This window comes from Heptranchias perlo, chromosome 2, assembly GCF_035084215.1.
Source record: "Heptranchias perlo isolate sHepPer1 chromosome 2, sHepPer1.hap1, whole genome shotgun sequence".
NCBI classification, from domain to species: domain Eukaryota; kingdom Metazoa; phylum Chordata; class Chondrichthyes; order Hexanchiformes; family Hexanchidae; genus Heptranchias; species Heptranchias perlo.
In genome coordinates this window covers 31555745-31581610 of record NC_090326.1, presented here as the reverse complement: position 1 = coordinate 31581610, position 25866 = coordinate 31555745, and the positions used below count along the sequence as shown (strand labels likewise).

Here is a 25866-nt window from a genome sequence, read left to right as displayed (position 1 = left end):
AGCTCCACGTGACTGACATCAATCAGCTGACTGGGCGCGATGGAGGAGCAGGGGTTCGGAGCTGGGAGTCGGGCTGTGGGTCCTGCTCACCCTGGGAGCCCGAGTGGCCGGGCCAGCAGGCAAGGTGACGGGGAGGAGGATGAGGAAGAAGCAGCGGAGGAGGAGGGTGACGGCGGCGGCGGCGGCAGCAGCAGCAGCATAGGCTGTGAGGTGGAGACCTTGAGTGCGGCAGCCCCCGGGGAGGCCGGTGCGGAGAGCGAGCAGGAGGCGCTGCTGCAGCGCACGGCGCGCTGCTACTCGGGCTATTTAACAATTGGTGCTCGGCAGGAGGTGAGCGGGTCCCCGGGGGTGGGTGGGGTGCTGAGACCTGAAGCGGCCAGGTGTTTACTGCCTTTCCCCACCCCAAGCAGCCGATGGAAGTAGAACAAGATTCCGACCTGTTCGCTGGGCTGCACCTTAATTCACTTCCTCATTGCCCCAGGAAAGTTCAGGGTTGCTGCTTGCAGTTCGGTCCCTGAGGTGCAAAGTGGAGCAAATCAGGTCAAGAGAAATGTCGTTTAAATAGGAATATAAGCAAATGAGAATAAAAAACACAATTGATAAGAATGCACAGCAAGTCGGTTAGCGACTGTGAAGAGGAGAGAAGTTGATGTTTTGAACTTAGTATTTATTTTTTTTTTCTGCTGGTATCTTAACTTGCACCAAGTCCCCTTTGCCCATCACCCCTCTGCTCTCTGACCTACCTTGGCTCCTGGTCCACCAACGCCTTGAATTTAAAATTCTCATCTTTGTGTTCAAATACCTTCACTGCCTCCCTCACTGCTCCCTATCTCTGTAACCTCCTACAACCCTCTGAGATCACTGTGCTCCTCCAATTCTGGCCTTGTGCATCAACAACTTCCTCCCACCATTGGTGCCTGTGCCTTCAGCTGTCTCGACTTAAACTGTGGAATTCCCTTTCTAAATGCTTCTACCTCTCCTCCTCCTTTAAGATGCTCCTTAAAACCTACCTCTTAAGTGAAGGTTTTGGTCACCTGTCCTAAGGTCTCTTTCTTTGGCTCAGTGTCAATTTTTGTCTGAACACGCTCCTGTGAAGAACCTTGGGATGTTTTACTACTTTAAAGGTGCTATATAAATAGGAAGATAGGATCAGGAGTAGGCAGTTTAGCCCCTTGAGCCTGTTCTGCCATTCAGTGAGATCATGGCTGATCTGTGACCTAACTCCAGATACCTGTGTTAGCCCCATATCCCCTAATACCTTTGGTTAACAAAAATCTATCAATCTCAGACTTAAAATTAACAATTGAGCTAGCATCACTGCCATTTGCGGAAGAGTTTTCCAAACTTCTATCACCCTTTGCGTGTAGGAGTGTTTCCTAACTTCACTCCTGGCTCTAATTTTTAGACTGTGTCCCCTAGTCCTAGACTCCTCAACCAGCGGAAATAGTTTCTCTCTACTTACCCCATCAGTTCCCCTTAATATCTTGAAAACTGCAATCAAATTGCCCCTTAATCTTTAAAACTCCAGGGAATACAACCCTAATTTGTGTAATCTCGTCTAGTAATTTAACACTTGGAATCCGGGTATCATTCTAGTAAATCTACCCTGCACTCCCTCCAAGGCCAGTATAACCTTCCTAAAGTGCGGTGCCCAGAGCTGAACACAGTACTCCAGGTGTAGTCTAACCAGGGCTTTGTATAGCTGTAGCATAACTTCTACCTCCTTGTGTTCTAGTCCTCTAGTTATAAAGGCCAGCATTCCATTACCCTTTTTGATTATTTTCTGTACATGAACCCCTAAGTCTCTTTGGACCTCCACTGTTTCCAGCTTTTCACCATTTATAAAGTACTCTGAACCATCCTTTTTAGGTCCAAAGTGGATGACCTCACTCTTGCCTACATTGAAATTCATTTGCCACAGTTTTGTCCATTCACTTAATTTGTTAATCTCACTGTAATTTTATGCTTCCATCTTCACTGCTCATAATGCTGCCTATTTTTGTGTCATCGGCAAACTTGGATATGTGGCTTTCTAACCCGTCATCTAAGCTGTTAACAAATACTGTGACTAGCTGAGGCCCCAACACAGATCCCTGTGGGACACCACTAGTCACCACCTGCCAATTTGAGTACCTGTCCATTATCCCTACTCTGACTCCTGACGCTTAGCCAGTTTCCTAACCAGGTCAATAATTGGCCCTCAATTCCATGAGCTTCAACTTTACCTAACAGTCTCGTATGAGGGACTTTATCAAATGCCTTCTGGAAGTCCATATAAATAATATCCATAGGCATTCCCCTGTCCACTACTTTAGTCACCTCTTCAAAAAAATTCTGTCAGGTTCTTCAGGTGTGATCTTTACAAATCCATGCTGGCTGTCTCTGATAAACTGAAAATTTTCAAGGTGTTCAGACACTCTATCCTTAATTATAGACTCTAGTAATTTCATGACAACAGATGTTAGGCTAACTGGTCTATAATTCCCCAGTTTCCCCCTCTCACCTTCCTTAAATAGCGGAATGACGTGCAATTTTCCAATCTAAAGGAATGATTCCTAAATCGAGACAACTTTGGAAGATTATAGTTAGGGCGTCTGCAATGTTCTCACCTACTTCCTTTAAGACCTTGGGATGGAAACCATCTGGTCCTGGGGATTTATCACTCTTTAGTGCCATTATTTTCTTTATTACTGTTAATTTGCTTATGTTAATTATGGTGACTCTCTGCCCCCGATTCAAAATTTAGTTTCCTTCGAGTGTCTAGCATCCTATCCTCTTCCTCTACTGTAAATAATGACACACAGTAATTATTTAACGTCCACCATTTCCTTATTTTCACCTACAATATCAACATTATCAGTTTTTAAGGGGCCCACATTGCTCTTGACCACCCTCTTTTTCCTAATATAATTGTAAAAATTTTTTGTGGATTTTGATAACCCTTTGTAGCTCTTACTTTCTGTTTTGTCACCCTTTACTGTTCTTTGTATCTCTCCCAGTCGCCAGGATCTTGCGCTATTTTTTGCATTTTTGTATGCTTTTTTGTTTTATGTTGTCCCTTACCTCTTTTGCTGGCCATGGCTGGTTTTTTTTGGCAAGTGGAGCTCTTGCCCCTTAGGTGTATAAACTAGTTCTGTATCACCTTTAAATTCTTTTTTGAACACCTCCCACTGATCTTCTGTCGTTTTACCCATTAACAGATTTGCCCAGTTTATCGTGGACAATCTCTGTCTCAATCTGTCTTCAAACACAACATTGAACTCGATCAGATTATGATCGCTATTAGATAAATGTTCACGCACTGTTAGGCTGTTAACCAAATCTGGCTCGTTACTCATTATTAAATCTAATATGGCCTGCCCCTTTGGCTCTAGGACATTGTTGTAGAAAGCTGTTTTGAACACACTGAAGAAATTCGTAACATTTCTGACATGAGCTCGTCTGCTTATCCCAATCTATATGAAAGTTAAAAGCCCCCATTAAAACCACTCTGACGTTGCTACGTGCTTGTCTAATCTGTGCGTTTATATATTCTGCCACTTCACTGCTACCAGGGGGCCTATACACAACTCCCACTACAGTCTTATCCTTTTCTATTTATTTTACCCATAAAGTCTCCACTGCCTGTTTGCCTCTCATTATATCCTCTCATCATTGAAGTAATTTCATCCTTAATCACTAAGGCGACTCTTCCCCCTCTATCAGTTTCCCTATCCTTCCTATAGACCTTATAACCTGCTATATTCAGTTCCCAGTCCTGACCGTCTCGCAGCCATGTCTCAGTAATGGCTACCATGTCATACCCTCTAAGTTGAATTTACGCCTGCAGTTCATTCAATTTGTTCCATATACTCCCTGAGTTTGTATAAAGAACGTTTATTTGGGCCACACACCCTAACGTGTCCTTCTGCCCTGTTTTTCTCACACATTTCTTATTTCTCTCTCATGATTTAATTACTTTGCATCTTTTAGTTTTCCCTTTACCTGTAGTGCTTAAAGCATAATTTCTGACTCTTACTCTACCCTCTTTCGTTTGTTTTAGAATTATTATTTATGCTGCATTTTCCACATGAGCCGCCGCCCACCCTCCCACACATTTACTAGTTTAAAGTCCTCGTGACTGCCCTATTTATCCTTTCCACTAGGACCCTGGTCCCATCCCGGTTCAGGTGGAGCTCGTCTGAAATGTACAGCTCCTTCCTGTCCCAGTACTGGTGCCCGTGTCCCACACCACTCCTTCAGCCACGTGTTCCCCTCCCTAATCTGCTTATCCCTAGGCCAATTTGCATGTGGCTCGGGTAATAATCCAGAGATTAGAGCCCTTGAGGTCCTGTTTTTTAAATTTAGCTCCTAGCTCCTGGTACTCTCTGAACAGGACCTCGTGCCTTCTCTTTCCTATGTTGTTGGTCCCAACATGGACCACAACAACTGGATCTCCCTCTCCCTCTCCAATATCCTTTCAAGCCGGTTCGCAATATCCCTCACCCTGGCACCAGGCAAATGCAAGTTGTTTAAGACTCTTCCTCAGAACTGTTGGCAAATGAATGAATAACCAATTAAATTTGTTTTGATGGTCTTGGTTGAGTGAGGAATGTTGGTCAGGACGCTGGGAGAACGCCCTGCTGTTCTTCCAGTAGTACCTTGGGATTTGTTGCATAAACTTATCCCGGCAGATGGGGCCTTCGTTCCAAAGATGACGGCTCTGACATTACAGCATTCCCTCAGTACTGCACTGGTGTCGGCCTGTGAAAGGCGCTGAAGTTCTGTTTGGGACTTGAACCCACAATTTTCTGATTTGGGGGAGAATCCTAGCAGCTGCACCAAGCCGATGTGTAGAAATAAAAATCTCATTGCAAAAGGTTGTCAGGTTGCAAATCCCATTGCATTGCATCCTTTGGTATATTTTCAGATAAAAGATCCACTGCAGTGCGTCAATATTTGGAGGGTCACCCAACACACACAAGTTTGACAAACACTGTGATAGTGGTTTGCATTACAAAAAACTGAGCAACACACAAGTCTGCAGCTTGGGTATGTTTGGTTTTGGTAACGTACTGATCCCAAGTGGTTGATACGTCACATTTATACTGAATGACAGAGGTGTCCAACATGTGGCCTACAAATCTTGTCAACTTAAACCAATATTGTTCACTGTTGTGTTTTAATATTGTGGGCCTGGAGCTTTGGAAAGGGCTGTTCTTGTTGCCTCATTGGTGGATAAATCCTAAATCAGGTGCCAAGATCTGTTTCAGCAACTTGAGATGTACACAAATTAATAGTGATTTAATGTTATATTTAGCCAGAAGTTCTATGATGCACATCTGTGCAGCCCATGGAGACAGACGCTTGCACAAGCCTGCTGTATTAATATTGTGATACCACTAGTAATCTGCTACACATTAAAAAAATGTTGCAGTGCAAATCTGCCAGGTCTGTGATTTTTCGGTTTGGATGCGTTAGTGCATTCATTTATTCCAGTCCACCTTTAGCCTGAATATCTCTTTTTTATTTGTTCATGGGATGTGGGCGTCGCTGGCGAGGCCGGCATTTATTGCCCATCCCTAATTGCCCTTGAGAAGGTGGTGGTGAGCCGCCTTCTTGAACTGCTGCAGTTAGTGTGGTGAAGGTTCTCCCACAGTGCTGTTAGGAAGGGAGTTCCAGGATTTTGACCCAGCGAAGATGAAGGAACGGCAATAGATTTCCCATGTGCCTGCTGTCCTAGAAGGCTAGGTTGTCGAGGTTTGGGAGGTGCTGTTGAAGCCTTGGCGAGTTGCTGCAGTGCTGTAGATGGTACACACTGCAGCCGCAGTGCGCCGGTGGTGAAGGGAGTGAATGTTCAGGGTGGTGGATGAGATTCCAATCAAGCAGGCTGCTTTGTTCTGGATTGTATCGAGCTTCATGAGTGTTGTTGGAGGTGCACTCATCCAGGCAAGTGGAGAGTATTCCATCACACTCCTGACTTGTGCCTTGTAGATAGTGGAAAGGCTTTGGGGAGTCAGAAGGTGAGTCACTCGCTGCAGAATACCCAGCCTCTGACCTGCTTTTGTAGCCACAGTATTTATGTGGCTGGCCCAGTTAAGTTTCTGGTCAATGGTGACCCCCAGGATGTTGATGGTGGGGAATTGGGGGATTTGGCGATGGTAACGCCGTTGAATGTCAAGGGGAGATGGTTAGACTCTCTCTTGTTGGAGATGGTGATTGTCTGGCGCGAATGTTACTTATGAGCCCAAGCCTGTTGTTCAGGTCTTGCTGCACGCGGGCACGGACTGCTTCGTTATCTGAGGGGTTGCGAATGGAACTGAACACTGCAATCATCAGCGAACATCTCCATTTCTGACCTTATGATGGAGGGAAGATCGTTGATGAAGCAGCTGAAGATGGTTGGGCCTAGGATGCTGCTCTGAGGAACTCCTGCAGCAATATCCTGGGCCTGAGATGATTGGCCTCCAACAACCACTGCCATCTTTGTGCTAGGTATGACTGCAGCCACTTTAGAGTTTTCCCCCTGATTCCCATTGACTTCAATTTTACTAGGGCTCCTTGGTGCCACACTTGGTCAAATGCTGCCTTGATGTCAAGGGCAGTCATTCTCACCTCACGTCTGGAATTCAGCTCTTTTGTCCATGTTTGGACCAAGGCTGTAATGAGGTCTGGAGCATCGGTGAGCAGGTTAGTGGTGAGTAAGTGCCGCTTGATAGCACTGTCGACGACACCTTCCATCACTTTGCTGATGATTGAGAGTAGACTGATGGGGCGGTAATTGGCCGGATTGGATTTATCCTGCTTTTTGTGGACAGGACATATCTGGGCAATTTTCCACAATTCTTCTGGCGGTTACGCCAGGAACAGTGAACACAGCTCATGGTTTCACTATCCCGTGTATCGTGTTAGTTGGTCCAGACAGAATTTGATCCACTGAACTGAGGGTGGAGTGGAGCAAAAAAAAGCTCTGCAATTTCCATGTTTTAAATTGGCATATGCTCCCCTGCCCTGTGGAATTAGTAATTTTAATGCTTGAATTTGTCCTGTTTCGCATACCAATGGTTTGAAATGTTTTGATTTTAGGTTAGGGGTGTTTGGCAGAATGATCATTCAGTATGTATTTGGTTTGCTGAATGATGTGGAAGAAACTGGGATAGAACAGTTTTCAGAATCATGAACTGTTGCAACACAGAAACAGGTCATTCAGACCACCAAATGTGCCCTGGTGGTTTTCACCGTGAACCGATCCTATTCTCCACTCACTCCCCATTCCCTTAAATATTCCTTTTTTTCAAGTAAATATCGAATTCCCTTTTAAAAGAATTTATGGACTCTGCTTCAATGGTTGGTGGCGGAGAATTCCAACCTCTATCAGATTCTGGTGATTTATATACCCTAAGTTTGAATAACTTCATTGGTACCACCTCTCTTTTGAATCATTCCCTCCACTAACTTTTACACCATGTGGTTCTGTGAAAACTGAGGCAAAATACTTATTTAGTATCTTTGCCATTGCATCACTTTCCAGTAAAAGCTTGCTTCCTTTGTCATTTAGTGGCCCTACTCTTGCTTTATCTTCATAATTTGCTTGCAGAAAGCCTTTTTATTGTCCTTTTTTTGTTATCTTGGCCTTTCTAATCTCCCTTTTGTAGCTTTTTCCTATATATCCCTTTATATATTTGTCCAGGCTTTATTATATGCACTGTAAGCACCAAAAGCTTTTTTATAAACTTCAAGTTTGACCTAAGATCCCTTTGTCCCTGGGCCTCCAGCCTGATACTTGATTTGTGCCCTTTCTACTTCCTCTTTAATTAAAAAAAAATTCTCATTGCTGATCTATGGTTCTATTTGCCAATTTTAAAAAATTTAATCAGCCTTTTTTATCTCATTATCATATATATTGCTTCACAAATATGCCTCATTACTCAGAACTAGGTCCGTCCTTGTTGGAAACAGGCTCCCATTGTTTGGGGAAAATAGTCCTGAACACACTGCCAAGAAAAAACACTTTCTTGCCATAAACATTTTCCTTATCCCAATGTATTTTTAGATAATTAAAATCTCCTAAAATTATAACTCATTGTTAATGCACACCTCTAAATTGTCTACAAATTTTATCTTCAATTTATTTTCCATTGTTGTTTGGTCATCTGGATTCAGCTGAAGAACAGCAAGCAGTTACTGAAAGGGTTCTGTGTGGGCTCTATTTACATCCTTGTATTTTAGTACTAAGAGATGTCACACCACTATCCTTCCTTCCCTATCCATTCTGAAAATTTTATACATAAGAATATTTAATTGCCAATCCTGACCCAACTGCAACTGTATTTCAGTAATTATTATATCATGTTTTTATTTTAACTAATATTGTTCCATATACTCTATACAATAATATACACTTTAGTTTGGATTCCCTTGGTTTGACAATTTTCTCTGTTTTCACCTTCCCACATCCTGATGCCTTTTTACTGTCTTGTCCCCTTTAACCTCTTTTAATCTTGCTACCTCCTTATTGCCTGTGACCCTAAAGTTTACTGTTTCCTTTTTAATCAGCTTACTCTCCTCTCACGCTTTACTGCTCCCTTTACCATTTTAGTTTAAACTCTTCCCCCAGAGCTCTAGTTAACCTCCCCGCAGGGATGTCGGTCCTAGTTCTGTTCCGGTGTGTGCTATCCTGTCCGTATAGCTCATTTGTACCCCAGAATTGGTTTCCGATGCCCCAGCAATCTGAACACTTCTACACCACACCTATAGCAGAGCAATTACCTTTCTAATCTGGCTGTTCCTGTTCTGGCTAGTGCATAGCATTGGTAGTCATCCTAAGATTACTGTGCTTTTGAGGTCCCCTCTTAATCTACCTCCTAATTTCTTTGCAGGATCTGAATCTTGCTTCCCCACCCCCCATTATCATTGGTTTCGACATGAACATTGACCTTTGGCTGATTTCTTCCTTCCAAGACCTTCTGTACCCACTCCATTATGTCCCTTACCTGGAACCTGGGAGGTAACACAACACTCAGGGATACCTTACAGAAGGGACTCTAGTTGTTGAATCTCCCACTGCCACTGTAATTAACTCTGTCTCTTTCTTCCCACCCACCCCCACCTTGGGTGCTTCATGGTGCTGTGGCATTGTTTGTGATTTCTCTCTCCTGAGTTGCCCTCTGTGATATTGATATGCAGTAGTGTATACCTATTAGACAACTTCAGACAACCAGGTGTTTCCTCTATTGCCTCTACCTGAGTCTGAGTTTGGTGATTCACTTCCCTTCCCATGCTTCACCCTTCCTCCATTATACTGTGGAGTGTCTCCAACTATTTCTCAAATTTAGCAACTTTGAGTTTGAGCAAATCCATCTGGAGCCATTTCCTGGACACCCAAACTTTCCAAAAAATCTCAAATCATGGAAGTTCTGCACAACACATGTTTCCACAGTCTTGCCGCAATAAGCACTCAAAGGAGTTGGAAATTCAAATACTGTAACTGAAAGTAGTTTCAGACCAACTGCAATTCAGTACCAAACTCCAGCTCAGGCCAAACTCTGTACTGATTCAACTGCCTTCTTACTCTACTGCCCCATCACAACTTGATTGCCTCTAGCTGATACAATCTGCTTAAACCCTCAAAGCAACACAGCCAGCATGCACACAGTTACCTATCTGACCTTGCAGTTACAGCCCACTCTGTCTCTATAATGAACTCGTGTTCAACCCAAACTAGTTTTGTTACTCAGCAAACAACCTTCAGCGCCATGTATGGAAGATTGGTATCCTGCGGTTCACCAATATCTTGATACCGAGAGGGGGGCGGGGGGGAGGTAGCAAAGAGGAAGTTGTAGAGGGTCCAGAGATGGCAAAGAGGATGATAATTAGAGGTAGTGAGAATGACAGAGGGGCAAGATTAGACCAAGATACTGTAATTATGGAAGCAGTAAAAAGGGGCAAAAACAGGAGGGTATGAGGAAAGCAAATGAGAAATTTGTAATTTTACAACCAGTCAGATTATTTATGAACTAGAAACATGTTTTCACAGGAAATTAAGATACATTGTAAGTAGAATTGTACTTGATTTTCATTGACGGTAAAGCTCCAACTTGACCCGTTTGTTTTTGAGTTGCAGATTCAACAATTGGAGACAAGTTTGGAAGAAATGCTTACCAGAGTGGATGAATTCTGTGGGATGTTGGACATGGTAAGTAGCGGTTTTAGGATCTTTATTTTTGCCCTCTATATACTCTCCTTTGGTAAGGAACCTGCCTCTGTGCTGAGCACACCAGGTCCAAGAGGACGGAGATATTTCCTACAGATTTCTCCATGGTCATCCCATGACCAGTCAGTCAGAGGCGCAATTTTAAATTTGAATGAGTTGGACTGTCCGTGTTCTTCAAGAGGGAACCCCTCCCTCCCATACACAGCATTCGTGTCGCTGTCCAAATGAAAATTGATTTTTAAACTCACAACTGAGTTAGATTGACATAAGTGGTGGATATCAACTAGCATTAGGCATTCCATGAGCAGGAGTTAAATTTTGCGGGTTCCCAGTGCAGCATGTTAATTGTCCAAGTTACTGTATCACCAATGCCCCCTTGTGTAAGCCTTTTGAAATGCAGGATTTGCAGTATGATTTATGGAATAAAATATTCTTTTCTGCTGCAGATCCGAAATGATTCTTCTCAGATAATGAATGAAAGTATCCCTGAAATCCATGCAAAAGCAGATGAAATGAAGCAAATGTACAAAAAGATTGATAAACTAGAGGTGGGCTATTTGTTCTTGATTTAAAAACAATGGAAACAGTTGTCTTGTAGAAACTTTCCATCTTGTAGTTAATTATAACATATAAAAACCTTGCTTCTGTGTGCACTTCCTGTCAACTTTTTCCATTATAAATTCCTATGTCCACATTTACAGTGGAAAGTATCTATGTAAACTTTGTTCTTCTCTGTATGCTATCAATTCATAGAACCTTACAGCACAGGAGGAGGCCATTCGGCCCATTGTGCCTGTGCCAGCACTTTGAAAGAGCTATCCAATTAGTTCCACTCCCTTGCTCTTTCCCCATAGCCCTGCAAATTTTTCCTTTAAGTATTTAAAGTTACTACTGAATCTGTTTCCACCACCCTTTCAGGTAGTGCATTCCAGATCATAACTTGCTGCGTTAAAATTCTCCTCATTTCCTCCCTGGTTCTTTTGCGAATTATCTTAAATCTGTGTCCTCCGGTTATCAACCCTCCTGCTGGTGGAAACAGTTTCCCCCTGTTTACTCTATCAAAACCCATAATAATTTTGAACACCTTCATTAAATCTCCCCTTAACCTTCTTTGCTGTAAGAACAATAATTAATAAATGTTCGGTTTTGTATGCCATTCAATATTGTTTTATAGCACTGCTCTTAAAAAATTTGCAGGCTAATCCAATTCTATAGAAATTATAAGATAGGGAAGCGATACTTACATTGAAGGCTGAGAAGGACATACTACACCAATGGTTCAGCCAGTTTATCCATTGAGTAGCTGAGCCATACAGACCAGGAAGGTCTCTGCTTCAATCCCTGTGCTGAGTTAGCTGATCTTAGCAGGGTTAGCAGTAAAGGTGTGGCATCTATCTCAGCACCCGAGGCTAGAAATGGGAAAATTGGCCAAGCCACCTGTTCCTGATGACTACTCAGTAACCCCACCTGAAAAGGTGCCTTTGTGGATGTTGGCTGCAGGCTGGATTGGGGTGCACTATAATACTCCCACAGTGAAATAACCAGCTAGCATTCACTGTCGAGGCTCACAAATAATGGCTACTTGGGTGAGGTAACAGAAGGTGTCTGGAACTGTACCACAGCAAAGCATCGCTGCCTTGAGGAAGGAAAAACACTTGAAATATTTAATACTTTTACAAGGTTTTGGATGATGTAACAGTAAAAGGTGACTCACAGATACGAGCAAGATTTGTTTTTTTTAAGAGGCAGTTTCAATGCGCTTTCAAGGGAAGCTGCCTATGCTATAAAAATGCAATTATTTGGATGTTTCAATAACTGAATGCTAATGTGAATTACAGGCCTTTGTCAAGATGATTGGACAGAATGTATGTGTGTTAGATGACCAAGTAACACATGCTGAAGCCGAACTCGGGACGTTTCCCAATGCATTTAGAAAAATCTTGCACTCAATCGGTACTCCAGCATTCCTTAATGTGAGTATTGTTCCTGTCATTTTAAAAGAAAATGTTGATGTTGGCTATCCACTTCTTATGCCCTGTGGCTGTTGTAGCAGCTACTACATGTATTTGTGGAAACCTCATTGGTGACCACAAGTGTCCCTGTATAGCTGTCCACCTCCATGTTGCCTTTGTTACCTCTAGACTCAACTATTCATCTTCCACCCTCTGTAAACTTGAGCTCATCCAAAACTCTGCTATCCGTATCCTAACTCGCACCAAGTCCTGTTCACCCATCACCCCTGTGCTCGCTGACCTACATTGGCTCCCGATCCGGCAATGCCTCGATTTTAAAATTGTCATCCTTGTTTTCAAATCCATCTAAGGCGTCACCCCTCCCTATCTCTGTAACCTCCTCCAGCCCTACAACCCTCCGAGATCTCTGCGCTCCTCCAATCCTTGCCTCTTGCATGTTCCCGATTTTCTTCGATCCACCGTTGGCGGCCGTGCCTTCAGCTGTCTAGGCCCTAAGCTCTGGAATTCCCTCCCTAAACCTCTCTACCTCTCTCCTCATTTAGGATGCTCCTCAAAACCTACCTCTTTGAGCAAGCTTTTGGTCACCTGTCCTAATACAAATTTTGTTTGATAATCTCAAGTAAAGTCCCTTAGGACATTTTACTATGTTAAAGGTGCTATATAAACACAAGTTGTTGCTTTAAGAATATGAAGTGTTGAGCCAAAAAGACTGTACAATTGCACCTACAGAGAACAAAAAAGAACTGGAAATCTGGAATAAAAATAGAAAATGTTTGGCATACACAGCATTTTCTGTTATTTTAGCATCCATGAAGAGAAAAAGCAAGTTAACATTTTGGATGTGGATTATTAGTCAGAACTCAAAATAGGAAGATAAGCAAGTTATCTAATAGAACTGAACAAACTAAAAAAGGAAAGGATGAGAGAGAATGAGTAGAATAAGTTTTATTGAATAACTGGGAATTGGTGGAGGAATTATGAAGATCATCCCAGTGAGGCAATGAAAAGATATTAAGAGTGCAAGGGTGTGAAAATATCTAAAGGAAAACTGGAAATCTAAAATAAAAACAAAAATCGTTGGAAGGACACTGCAGGACGTCAGCACCTGTAAAGGGAACACTGGCAACACCCCGAATCAGGACATCCCGGCAGAATTGTGTTCTGACAGAGGGCCCACACCTGCATCATCTGTCCCCTTCCCCACTCCCTGGACACTGATGGGCCCACTGTGAAGCCCCAGCTATCTCTCTGCTTTTAAGAAAATAGAGATAGCTACGGTCTGAAGTTGTTGGTCAGTTTTTAGACCAGAGGGCTTACACTGTGCACTACGCAGGCCTGCAAAAGTGATTTTATATTTGGGACTTCTGTACTGATCAGTCAGTCAATGTGTGTGCACTGGTTCCCTGCAGTTACATAACTGACGTTGAATTTCTGCTAGGGAGCAGTCTTAGCAACGCCACTGTGAGGAGGAGCTGGTTTTTGGGTATAAGAACATAAGAACATAAGAAATTGGAGCAGGAGTAGGCCAATCGGCCCCTCGAGCCTGCTCCGCCATTCAATAAGATCATGGCTGATCTGATCCCAACCACAAATCTAAAGAACACAAGTCGGAGCAGGACCCGGCCACATAGCCCCTGGGCCCTCTCCGCCACCCACAGGGCATTGACCGATCCGAACTCAGCTTCATGTCCAATTTCCTGCCCGCTCCCCATAACCCCTAATTCCCTTTACTTCTAGGAAACTGTCTATTTCTGTTTTAAATTTATCTAATGATGTAGCTTCCACAGCTTCCTGGGGCAGCAAATTCCACAGACCTACCACCCTCTGAGTGAAGAAGTTTCTCCTCATCTCAGTTTTGAAAGAGCAGCCCCTTATTCTAAGATTATGCCCCCTAGTTCTAGTTTCACCCATCTTTGGGAACATCCTTACTGCATCCACCCGATCAAGACCCTTCACAATCTTATATGTTTCAATAAGATCGCCTCTCATTCTTCTGAACTCCAATGAGTAGAGTCCCAATCTACTCAACCTCTCCTCATATGTCCGCCCCCTCATCCCCGGGATTAACCGAGTGAACCTTCTTTGTACTGCCTCGAGAGCAAGTATGTCTTTTCTTAAGTATGGAGACCAAAACTGTATGCAGTATTCCAGGTGCGGTCTCACCAATACCTTATATAACTGCAGCAATACCTCCTTGTTTTTATATTCTATCCCCCGAGCAATAAAAGCCAACATTCCGTTGGCTTTCTTGATCACCTGCTGCACCTGCATACCAACTTTTTGATTTTCTTGCACTAGGACCCCCAGATCCCTTTGTACTGCAGTACTTTCCAGTCTCTCGCCATTAAGAAAATAACTTGCTCTCTGATTTTTCCTGCCAAAGTGCATAACCTCACATTTTCCAATATTATATTGCATCTGCCAAATCTCCGCCCACTCACCCAGCCTGTCTATATCCCCTTGCAGGTTTTTTATGTCCTCCTCACTCTCTACTTTCCCTCCCATCTTTGTATCATCTGCAAATTTTGATATGTTGCACTCGGTCCCCTCCTCCAAATCGTTAATATAGATTGTAAAGAGTTGGGGACCCAGCACCGACCCCTGTGGAACACCACTGGTTACTGGTTGCCAGTCCGAAAATGAACCATTTATCCCAACTCTCTGCTTCCTGTTCGATAACCAATCCTCCACCCATGCCAGAATATTACCCCCAATCCAGTGATTTTTTATCTTAAGTAATAATCTTTTATGTGGCACCTTGTCGAATGCCTTCTGGAAGTCTAAATACACTACGTCCACTGGTTCCCCTTTATCCACCCTATACGTTATATCCTCGAAGAACTCAAGCAAATTTGTCAGACATGACTTCCCCTTCATAAAGCCATGCTGACTTTGTCCTATTAAATTATGCTTATCTAAATGTTCCGTTACTGTCTCCTTAATAATAGACTCCAAAATTTTACCCACCACAGATGTTAAGCTAACTGGCCTATAATTTCCAGCCTTCTGCCTACTACCCTTTTTAAATAACGGTGTTACATTAGCAGTTTTCCAATCTGCCGGGACCTCTCCTGAGTCCAGGGAATTTTGGAAAACTATCACCAAAGCATCCACAATCCCTACTGCCACTTCCCTCAAGACCCTAGGATGGAAGCCATCAGGTCCAGGGGATTTATCCGCCTTGAGTCCCATTATTTTACTGAGTACCATCTCTTGAGTGATTTTAATCGTATTTAGCTCCTCCCCCCCGAGAGTCCCCTGTTTGTCCAGTGTTGGGATATTCTTAGTGTCCTCTACTGTAAAGACTGAAACAAAATATTTGTTCAGCATTTTTGCCATCTCCATGTTTCCCACCATTTATTTCCCGGTCTCATCCTCTAAGGGACCTATGTTTGCCTTAGCCACCCTTTTTCTTTTTATATAACTATAGAAACTCTTGCTATCTGTTTTTATATTTTTTGCTAATTTCTTTTCATAATCTAACTTCCCTTTCTTAATCAATCCTTTAGTTACTTTTTGCTGTCTTTTGAAGAATTCCCAATCTTCTATCCTCCCACTAAGTTTGGCTACCTTATATGTCCTTGTTTTTAGTCGGATACTATCCTTGATTTCTTTACTTAGCCACGGGTGGCTGTCATTTCTTTTACACCCTTTTTTCCTCAGTGGAATATATTTATTTTGAAAGTTGTAAAATAACTCCCTAAATGAACACCACTGCTCATGTACCGTCTTACCCTTTAATCTATTTTCCCAGTCCACTTTAATCAATTCCGCTCTCATACCATCATAGTCTCCTTTATTCAAGCTCAGTACGCTTGTTTGAGAATCAACCTTTTCACCCTCTAATTGGATATGGAATTCAACCATGTTGTGGTCGCTCGTTCCAAGGGGATCCTTAACTAGGACATTATTAATTAATCCTGACTCATTACACAGGACCAGGTCCAAGGTTGCCTGCCCCCTTGTAGGATCAGTTACATACTGCTCAAGAAATCCATCCCTGATGCACTCAATGAACTCGTCCTCAAGGCTGCTCTGCCCAATTTGATTTGTCCAGTTAATATGATAATTAAAATCCCCCATAATTATGGCTGTTCCCTTATTACATGCCCCGACTATCTCCTGATTAATACTTCTTCCAGCAGAGTTGCAACTATTAGGAGGCCTATATACTACGCCCACTAATGTTTTTTTCCCTTATTATTCCTTATCTCCACCCAAACTGTTTCATTATCTTGATGCTTTGTCCCAATATCATTTCTCTGTATTACAGTGATTCCTTCCTTTATTAACATAGCCACCCCACCTCCCCTTCCTTCCTGCCTGTCCTTCCTGATTGTTAAATACCCTGGCATATTTAATTCCCAGTCGTTGTCACCCTGCAGCCATGTTTCTGTAATGGCCACAAGATCATACCCATACGTAGTTATTTGTGCCGTTAACTCGTCCATTTTATTACGAATGCTACGTGCATTCAGATAAAGAACTTTCAAATCTGTTTTGTGACGCTTAGTTCCTGCTTTTTCCTTTTTTAACACTTTACCTATTACTCCATACCTTCTGTCCCTTCCTGTTACGCTTTCCTCTCTCTCCCTGCTCAGGTTCCCAACCCCCTGCCACTTTAGTTTAAACCCTCCCCAACAGCACTAGCAAACACTCCTCCTAGGACAGCGGTCCCGGCCCTGCCCAGGTGCAGACCGTCCGGTTTGTACTGGTCCCACCTCCCCCAGAACCGTTTCCAGTGTCCCAGGAATTTGAATCCCTCCCCCTTGCACCATTCCTCTAGCCACGTATTCATTTGAAATATCCTCCTATTTCTACTCTGACTAGCACGTGGCACTGGCAGCAATCCTGAGATTACTACCTTTGAGGTCCTATTTTTTAATTTACCTCCTAACTCCCTATATTCTGCTTTTAGGACCTCATCCCCTTTTTTACCTATATCGTTGGTGCCTATGTGCACCACGACAGCTGGCTGTTCGCCCTCCCCCTCCAAAATGTTCTGTAGCCGCTCCGAGACATCCTTGATCCTTGCACCAGGGAGGCAACACACCATCCTGGAGTCTCGGTTGCGGCCGCAGAAACGCCTGTCTATTCCCCTTACAATTGAGTCCCCTATCACTATAGCTCTGCCACTCTTTTTCCTCCCAGCCTGTGCAGCAGAGCTACCCGTGGTGCCAGGAAGTTGGCTGCTGCTGCCTTCCCCTGATAAGTCATCCCCCCCAACAGCATCCAAAGTGGCATATCTGTTTGAGAGGGGGATGGACACAGGGGACCCCTGCACTACCTGCCTGCATCTCTTACTCTTCCTGGTGGTCACCCATTCACTTCCTGCCTGTATACCCTTTACCTGCGGTGTGACCAACTCGCTAAACGTGCTATCCACGAGTTTCTCTGCATCGCGGATGCTCCACAGTGAGTCCACCCGCAGCTCCAGCTCCGAGATACGATCGGTCAGTAGCTGCAGGTGGACACACTTCCCGCACACATGGTCGGCAGGGACACTGGTAGTGTCCATGACTTCCCACATCTTGCAGGAGGAGCATATCACGGGTGCGAGGTCTGCTGCCATGACTTGCCTTAGCTGAGTTACCCCTTTTAAATTACGTTGAAATTAGAAAATGTTAACTATACTAGTAATCTGAATTAGAGATCTGTAAATGTAAAAGTGCCTTAAAAATGGTTGTAAACCATAGACACTGAGATTGGTTTGTTTAGTTCCATCAAATTGGAACTTGCAACATATCAATTTTGTTGCTCTTGAAACTGATGCAGTATAAGTCACAACCAATAAACAGCTCCCACATTATGACTTTACTGCACTGCCAAACTTAATTGAGTTAAGTGAATAGCAGGAGTAAGAGACCATTTTGAGATTTCAAGTGCAATTTTGGGCATTTTTAAGACCAACTAAATGTCACATGGACTATTAATTTTGAATACAGCAACAGTCATTCCACTATTGAACATTTAATTAACGGGAAGAAATACAGACACAAACTACATTGCAAACTGGGCATGGCCAGTTTGAGCATCAAATTAGCTAACCTAGCCTGTATAAATAAACTCATTGAGGAAATATAGTGACCTGATGCAGATTTTTGTTGATGATTTTGCTGTAATCACAAGTCCCACTGGACTGTTTGTGAGAGCTCTCGATGCATATCCTGAAATAAAGGGAGGAAAAGTCTTGTCCACAAAAAGCAGGACAAATCCAATCCGGCCAGTTACAGCCCCATCAGTCTACTCTCAATCATCAGCAAAGTGATGGAAGGTGTCGTCGACAGTGTTATCAAGCAGCACTTACTCACCAATAATCTGCTGACTGATGCTCGGTTTGGGTTCCGCCAGGACCACTCGGCTCCAGACCTCATTACAGCCTTGGTCCAAACATGGACAAAAGAGCTGAATTCCAGAGGTGAGGTGAGAGTGACTGCCCTTGACATCAAGGCAGCATTTGACCGAGTGTGGCACCAAGGAGCCCTAGTAAAATTGAAGTCAATGGGAATCGGGGAAAACTCTCCAGTGGCTGGAGTCATACCTAGCACAAAGGAAGATGGTAGTGGTTGTTGGAGGCCAATCATCTCAGGCCCAGGACATTGCTGCAGGAGCTCCTCAGGGCAGTGTCCTAGGCCCAACCATCTTCAGCTGCTTCATCAATGACCTTCCCTCCATCATAAGGTCAGAAATGGGGATGTTCACTGATGATTTCACGGTGTTCAGTTCCATTCGCAACCCCTCAGATAATGAAGCAGTCCGTGCCCGTATGCAGCAAGACCTGGACAACATCCAGGCTTGGGCTGATAAGTGGTAAGTAACATTCGCACCAGGCAATGACCATCTCCCAACAAGAGTGAGTCTAAACAACTCCCCTTGACATTCAATGGCATTACCATCATCGAAACCCCCACCATCAACATCCTGGGGGTCACCATTGACCAGAAACTTAACTGGACCAGCCATATAAATACTGTGGCTACAAGAGCAGGTCAGAGGCTGGGTATTCTGCGACGAGTGACTCACCACCTGACTCCCCAAAGCCTTTCCACCATCTACAAGGCACAAGTCAGGAGTGTGATGGAATACTCTCCAGTTGCCTGGATGAGTACAGCTCCAACAACACTCAAGAAGCTCGACACCATCCAGGACAAAGCAGCCCGCTTGATTGGCACCCCATCCACCACTTTATACATTCACTCCCTTCACCACCGGCGCACAGTGGCTGCAGTGTGTACCATCCACAGGATGCACTGCAGCAACTCGCCAAGGCTTCTTCGACAGCACCTCCCAAACCCGCGACCTCTACCACCGAGAAGGACAAGAGCAGCAGGTACGTGGGAACAACACCACCTGCACATTCCCCTCCAAGTCACACACCATCCCGACTTGGAAATATATCGCCATTCCTTCATCATCGCTGGGTCAAAATCCTGGAATTCCCTTCCTAACAGCACTGTGGGAGAACCTTCACCACATGGACTGCAGCGGTTCAAGATGGCGGCTCACCGCCACCTTCTTGAGGGCAATTAGGGATGGGCAATAAATGCCGGCCTTGCCAGCGACGCCCACATCCCAGAAACGAATTTTAAAAAAAGTCAGAGGGCAAATTGACCTGTGTTATTGTTTGTGTCGTAACATGACATTGGCCATAGCCTGAGAAGAGGCAGTCTGCCCCTCTTGCTAGGAGAATCCATGGCTGGGGGGAATCTGAAGAGGGAGAATTTTGTAAATGTTTATGTAAAATTACAATTTTTGTGTCTGTAGGTCAGAAATGACCCTAGCGTGTCAGTCATGTTGATGGATAATGATTGGGATATTTCAGCCATCAAAAAAAAAACGCGATAGGCTGAAACATTATCAAAAAGAATGATCTGTACAAATATAATGCCACTAAATTTCTCCATAAAATGATTCAATTTCAGTGAAAAGTAGCCAGAAAACCGGTAAAATCCATCGAGGCTTTCAGACTTCTTTATGCAACCATGTTGTTTATAATGCACGTAAAAAGTTAAACCATTCTGGGGAAAAATGAGTAAACTTGCCCGTAGACATACTCTTCGAGCCCTGATCTTTCACTTGGGTTTAACTCGTGATGTTTTTGAGCCTCTGTACATGGGGCTTTGGTGCCAGTTAGCATCAGCCGTACTAACACGGGGTTGAAAATTCCTTTTCTTTCCCCTTTCCCCACGACTACATCGTTGTTTCCTCATTGACCTCTCCAGGCCCTGTTCTCTGGCACCAGACTCTCCCACTCCCTCCTGAGCCTGCACTCTGCCATTCCCACATGCCAATCCCAACCCCATGCTCCTTTCTCTCCTGCCTATACTGCATTGCCTCCTGGGCAGCCTGACCCTGCTCGATCCTGATACCTGGCTCTGCTCTGCTACATGTTGCCTGTAGCCTTGCTGCGCACCCTGGCCGTTTAACAAAGAAAGGAAAGACATCAAAATGGAGTAAATAAATGGTAAAGGAATATAAGAGCCACACAGGAGAGCTGGGGGAAATGAGGGAAGAAGACAGGTGAAAAAAGATCCATAATAAGGGAGAAAGGATTGGCTACATAGACACCACGATGACAAAAGGAACCAGAGGGCAGAAAGACACAAAGAATAAGAGTGGGAAGAACAGTTACAGGAAGAGACACATAACTTTATTTGCCCATGAGCATTGTGAGATTAGCTGGTATTTAAATAAAGCTGAAGAATGCTGTAAGTCCTAAAAAAAATAATTGAATCTGTGGGAAAACACATACTTGCTGTTTTTCATTGTGCGTCCAGCGCCAAGAGTATAGTCAATCAGATAAATTTGAACTTCTAATAGCCCCTTGCAGAAAAAGGTTTGAGATTTGTATATGATAGGCTTTGTTCTGAGGTGCATTTTTTTTTAAAAACCTGTTGTAGCTATGGCACTGGGCTCATTTCAATTAGGATTAGGTTCTGCCCACCGACATATTTTTGTCCAACTCGATGTGTAATTTCTGTGCTGCTTTCTCCAATTCCACTGCCCCAACTAATTTAGTATCTGCAAATTTGACCAATTTTCATTGGGTATCTAAGTCCAAGTTATTGATCTAAATTAGAAATAGTAGTGGTCCCAGCATCGACCCCTTTGGCTCCATGCTCCCCCGACCAGCATAATGCCTCAAACGTTGTTTTCTTATCTATAGTATATGGAAACAATAAGCTGTCTTGTTCTGTATTTCTGTTGTGTACCCATTGTGAGCTCAATATGATGTAATTTCTCAGTTGTATAGCCCAAAGTTGTCCTACAGAAATGAAAATGTACTGAGTCTGATCATTGAGTTAATCTCATAGATTTTCCAAGGTTTACTTTCGAGAAGAACAGGGCCTGTTCCCCAGAGTTCAGTGACAGTATGTGTGATGTACTTTTTATCTATTTTAAATTTTTGGTTTAGATTTGTTGTGGCTAGAAACAGCACCTGGGGCCCACAGGCTATTTCTCAAGGAAAAATCATGAGCTCAGAACAGACTGGCTGGCTGTGGTAGGCTTCACAAGCTGCAGGTTGTTAAGGCAAACGCAATAGCAACTCTGAGATGCTTATTGGGTGAATTGACCACAGATTTAACTTTTCACGGCAAGCTTCGTAAACTATTTCCAAAGATTGGCTATACATTTAATATTGATATGTGAAATGCAGCCTTTTGTTTCAGGATAACTTCAAAGAGGTTTGGATTGTATTTCTATGGAAAGCTTTCCAGCCAGCAGAAGAGCTCTATGTGAGATAGTGCTGGCCAGCAGAGAAGTTGGGTCGGTTTGCAGCTGTGATGTTTCACAGAGTAAGAAGTGAGCTTCTGTTGTAAAGTCTATTGACTTTTATATTCCTCAATACATAAAATAATGTTGTATGACTTACTGTTTTATACTGTTCAGATTGAGCCTTGGTCTGACAGACTGTATAATTTGGTTGGTTTTCAGAGCGAGGAGAATCACGTGATACTTTGCAGTAGCTGGTGTACAAAGTGCGGATTCTTTGTTGTGGTCCCTGGATCTCGCTTATCATTTACTTAGATATAGAGAAAGATACACTTCAGATTTTAGGCAATGCGTAACTTGCCTGATGCTGAAGTTGACAGTAAAAACTCAAAAAAAAAAAGTGACCGAGATTATGACATTCTGTGTCTGGGGCCCTGATTCTAATTGATCTGCTTTTCTCATTATAGAAATCATCCCCTCCAAAGAGACAGCAGCAAAAGTTTGAGCCTCCAGCGCTCTTCCAGACAAAAGATTATTTCCCAGCACATAACTCGCAGCCACATGAATGACGATGCTGAAAGAACTGCACAAAAGAGGGATCCAATGGCCTAAAAACCACTGGATGCACCTTATCAGTAACTCTCGAACAATGGTGAACTGACATTCAAATCCTCGTGAAACAGGCCGGTGTTCAAATCCTCGTGAAACAGGCTGATGTTCTTGTCTTATTTTTGAATCTGCAAAAATGACTTTTGTTACGAAGCTGCTGCTTAAATATATGCACAAAGGAAATCCCTCTGCAAGGTCAGAGTAGACCGGTCTTAATGTTTGTCTACACATTTCTGGTTGTCAAGAAGGGCTTTAATGCTGTTTTGATAACTCCCTGCACAGCTGAAGAATGTGTCAAGTTCCGTTTGAGACTGGCTCTTGATTTTGTTGATAGAAGTATACGGTGTCTCTGTTAATGCCAAAGCCATGTTTTTTGCACTCTTTTCAACTTTTTTTTTGCCTTAAAACATAACGAGCTTCCAAAATGTTTTTTTAATTCTGCAAAATTTATATAGCGGGCAAAAAAATACCTAATTAGTTGTGTTAAACAAAATATCTGATTTTTATTTTATACATATAACTAATAACTGCTTTTGACACTGAATTTTTGTAAGTTGTTTTGCTTTGGAAAATATTAAAGTGCCATTCAGTGTTATAACTCACTTCTATGTATTAGTTTGTAATTGTTAATATGGTACAGAATACATTGCATTTCCAAAGACAATTGAAAGCAAGTTAGGTGGTGATATTTCACTGGGAATCTTAGGGAAAACATTTACCTAGAAAAACACCCCAAAGTGTTTCCCAGAGGCATAATCAGAAAAATGGCTGCCGACCCAAGGGAGGAGGTATTAGGAGGGGTGACAAAAGCTAAGTCAAAGAGTTAGGTGTTAAGGAGGAGACGGAGGTGGAGAAACGGAAAGGTGTAACAGAAATCCAGCTAGCTGTTTTGATCATTTGTATAAGATGAAATTATTACTATGCAATGTGATATTAAATGGTGTTCTAACAATATGATTGCATCCTCCACACTCTCAGAATTTATTAACTGTTTTATTCAAAAGAAATTTGAGGACCCAATTATCTACTAATTTCCATATGCACTAGGGGCTTCCCCTCTATTATGGCAGATATTTGTTGTACGATAACATTGGTGGCTTGCTGTCAGTGATAAAGGAGCATCTGGACAGTAAGAAGAATGGAAGGCTCCAAAAAGAGCATGAAACCAAGGCATGCAGCATTCACATGTTCCCATCAGGAAAAGGGTGGAAGTATGGTGGCATGAGTGAATTCATCTGTGCCCTGCTTTGTAAGGCCATCTAATTAGCCTTTCCACCTGACCTGCTTAGTGATCTTTGTTAAGGACATTTTGCCCGTCAGCAGAAACCATGCCCAGTATCTCAGCAGAAGATATTCCTGTGTAATGGCAGGCTGGTTGGAAATATTCTTTCATTTTTGATGTATCTCCTGATATTTTCAGGTCATTATCACATTGCTGTTTGTGGGACCTTGCTGTGCACAACTTGGCTGCCGCGTTGCTTACATTACAATAGTGACTACAATTCAGAGGTAATTTATTGGCTGTAAAGTGCTTTGGGATGCCCTGAGGTTGTAAAAGGCAATGTATAAATGCAAGTTCATTCTTTGTTCAGTACTGCTGATGCTGTATTCTAGCAAGCAGACAGATGAGATAGAATCATAGAAGTTACAACATGGAAACAGGCCCTTCGGCCCAACATGTCCATGTCGCCCAGTTTATACCACTAAGCTAGTCCCAATTGCCTGCACTTGGCCCATATCCCTCTATACCCATCTTACCCATGTAACTGTCCAAATGCTTTTTAAAAGACAAAATTGTACCCGCCTCTACTACTGCCTCTGGCAGCTCGTTCCAGACACTCACCACCCTTTGAGTGAAAAAATTGCCCCTCTGGACTCTTGTATCTCTCCCCTCTCACCTTAAATCTATGCCCCCTCGTTATAGACTCCCCTACCTTTGGGAAAAGATTTTGACTATCTACCTTATCTATGCCCCTCATTATTTTATAGACTTCCATAAGATCACCCCTTAACCTCCTGCTCTCCAGGGAAAAAAGTCCCAGTTTATCTAACCTCTCCCTATAAGTCAAACCATCAAGTCCCGGGTAGCATCCTAGTAAATCTTTTCTGCACTCTTTCTAGTTTAATCATGTCTTATAATGTTTGTGATGAGATCTACATGGAATGCAGCTGGTCAACTGCTGTGGTCCCCACAAGATGGTTGGCTGTATTTAGCTGCTGTGACTATTCCAAAGATATGGAGGAGTAGAGTTTCTGCTTTGGGAGCAATTGGGAACTTGCGCCCAAAATGCGCTTGAAATTGCGCTGGATAGGTCACAGATCAAGTTTCTGATCATTTGCATAATCACAAATGTAAAATCTTCCATAAACCAGCACAATTGGGCAGCTTAATAGAACGTAATTACGGCGGCTCTGGCCATAAATTTCCAATTCTCCTTAGATAAGGGGGTGGTGCCGGAGGATTGGAGGATTGCAAATGTTACACCCATGTTCAAAAAAAGGAGGGAGGGATAAGCAGGCAGCAATTTCTGCAGCTGGGCATAACTTTCAGCAGCGATTTCTTGTTTTGCCATTTCTACCTGCACAAACCTGGACTTACTTCTGAGACCACCAGAAAATGTTCACTTTCCTACCTCCCACCCACAGTGAGGGCTTCTCAGGAGCAGGTTTGACATTCCCTATGGGTATACCCTTGTCTGCCTTATCATGGAGGAAAAGGTGGAACACCACAGGATGGAGCAAAAGAGAATCAGGCAGCATTTAAGGATGATGGACCTCATCACATTTTACCTGGCATCACAGCCTATACGGGGAACACAGGTCATTCAAAGACCTTACCGAGGAGGTGTGTACAAGCCCTTCACCAAAAAAGCAACAAGGCAGCTCTACCATCTACTGCATGACGACCTGAAGCAGCAAGTGACGCAGAGAGTTGGGATAGAAGAACATCAGGCAGGTTTGCGCTGCAGGGATTGATGTGTGGCCTGGTCCTCGCCATCCTCTTCCATAATCATTGTCATAGTCAACAAGGAAGACATGTATTCCCTCCTACTCCTCATCATTTTTATCCTCATCATCATCATCCTCTGTGGCACCACCCCCCCCCCCCCTCTGCCCTGGTGCTATGATGGATCTGCATGAAAAGAGGGTGCAAGCAAAAAATGATTAAGCATTACTCCTTGGAATTACTAAGCTCATGTAACCTTAAACAGGAAAAATCATAATGAAAAATGTTTCAACTTGGACGGCTTTGATGTTTTGGACTGAAACTGGGGCAACAATAATTTGAAACTATCACTTGTATGAAAATGCTTCAATTTTCTTCAGAAAGGATTCCTGTGTTTCATTGGCATCTGCTGATATTGTACTGGACACACC

General features: G+C 43.3%; 1 protein-coding gene across 2 annotated transcripts; it reads left to right on the top strand.

The window, feature by feature from the left end:
• Positions 1-23442, top strand: LOC137336658 (biogenesis of lysosome-related organelles complex 1 subunit 4-like). Of its 2 annotated transcripts, XM_068001676.1 has the most exons (5): positions 1-330; positions 10103-10174; positions 10639-10740; positions 12031-12165; positions 22347-23442. In XM_068001676.1, exons 1-5 carry the CDS (start codon positions 40-42, stop codon positions 22446-22448), a joined length of 702 nt encoding a protein of 233 aa, XP_067857777.1. In that variant the 5' UTR covers positions 1-39; the 3' UTR covers positions 22449-23442. The 2 variants fall into 2 exon arrangements, with proteins under 2 accessions (XP_067857777.1, XP_067857778.1); XM_068001677.1 differs by lacking the exon at positions 10639-10740.
• Positions 23443-25866: the final 2424 nt, after the last annotated feature.

What these genes read in the sequence shown, in the direction of transcription:
- LOC137336658 (XM_068001676.1), top strand. Translation starts at nt 40, where the DNA reads ATGGAGGAGCAGGGGTTCGGAGCTGGGAGTCGGGCTGTGGGTCCTGCT. An exon ending in CAATTGGTGCTCGGCAGGAG is followed by an intron (nt 331 to 10,102) that starts GTGAGCGGGTCC and finishes TTTGAGTTGCAG; the next exon opens with ATTCAACAATTGGAGACAAG. An exon ending in AAAAGATTGATAAACTAGAG is followed by an intron (nt 10,741 to 12,030) that starts GTGGGCTATTTG and finishes TGTGAATTACAG; the next exon opens with GCCTTTGTCAAGATGATTGG.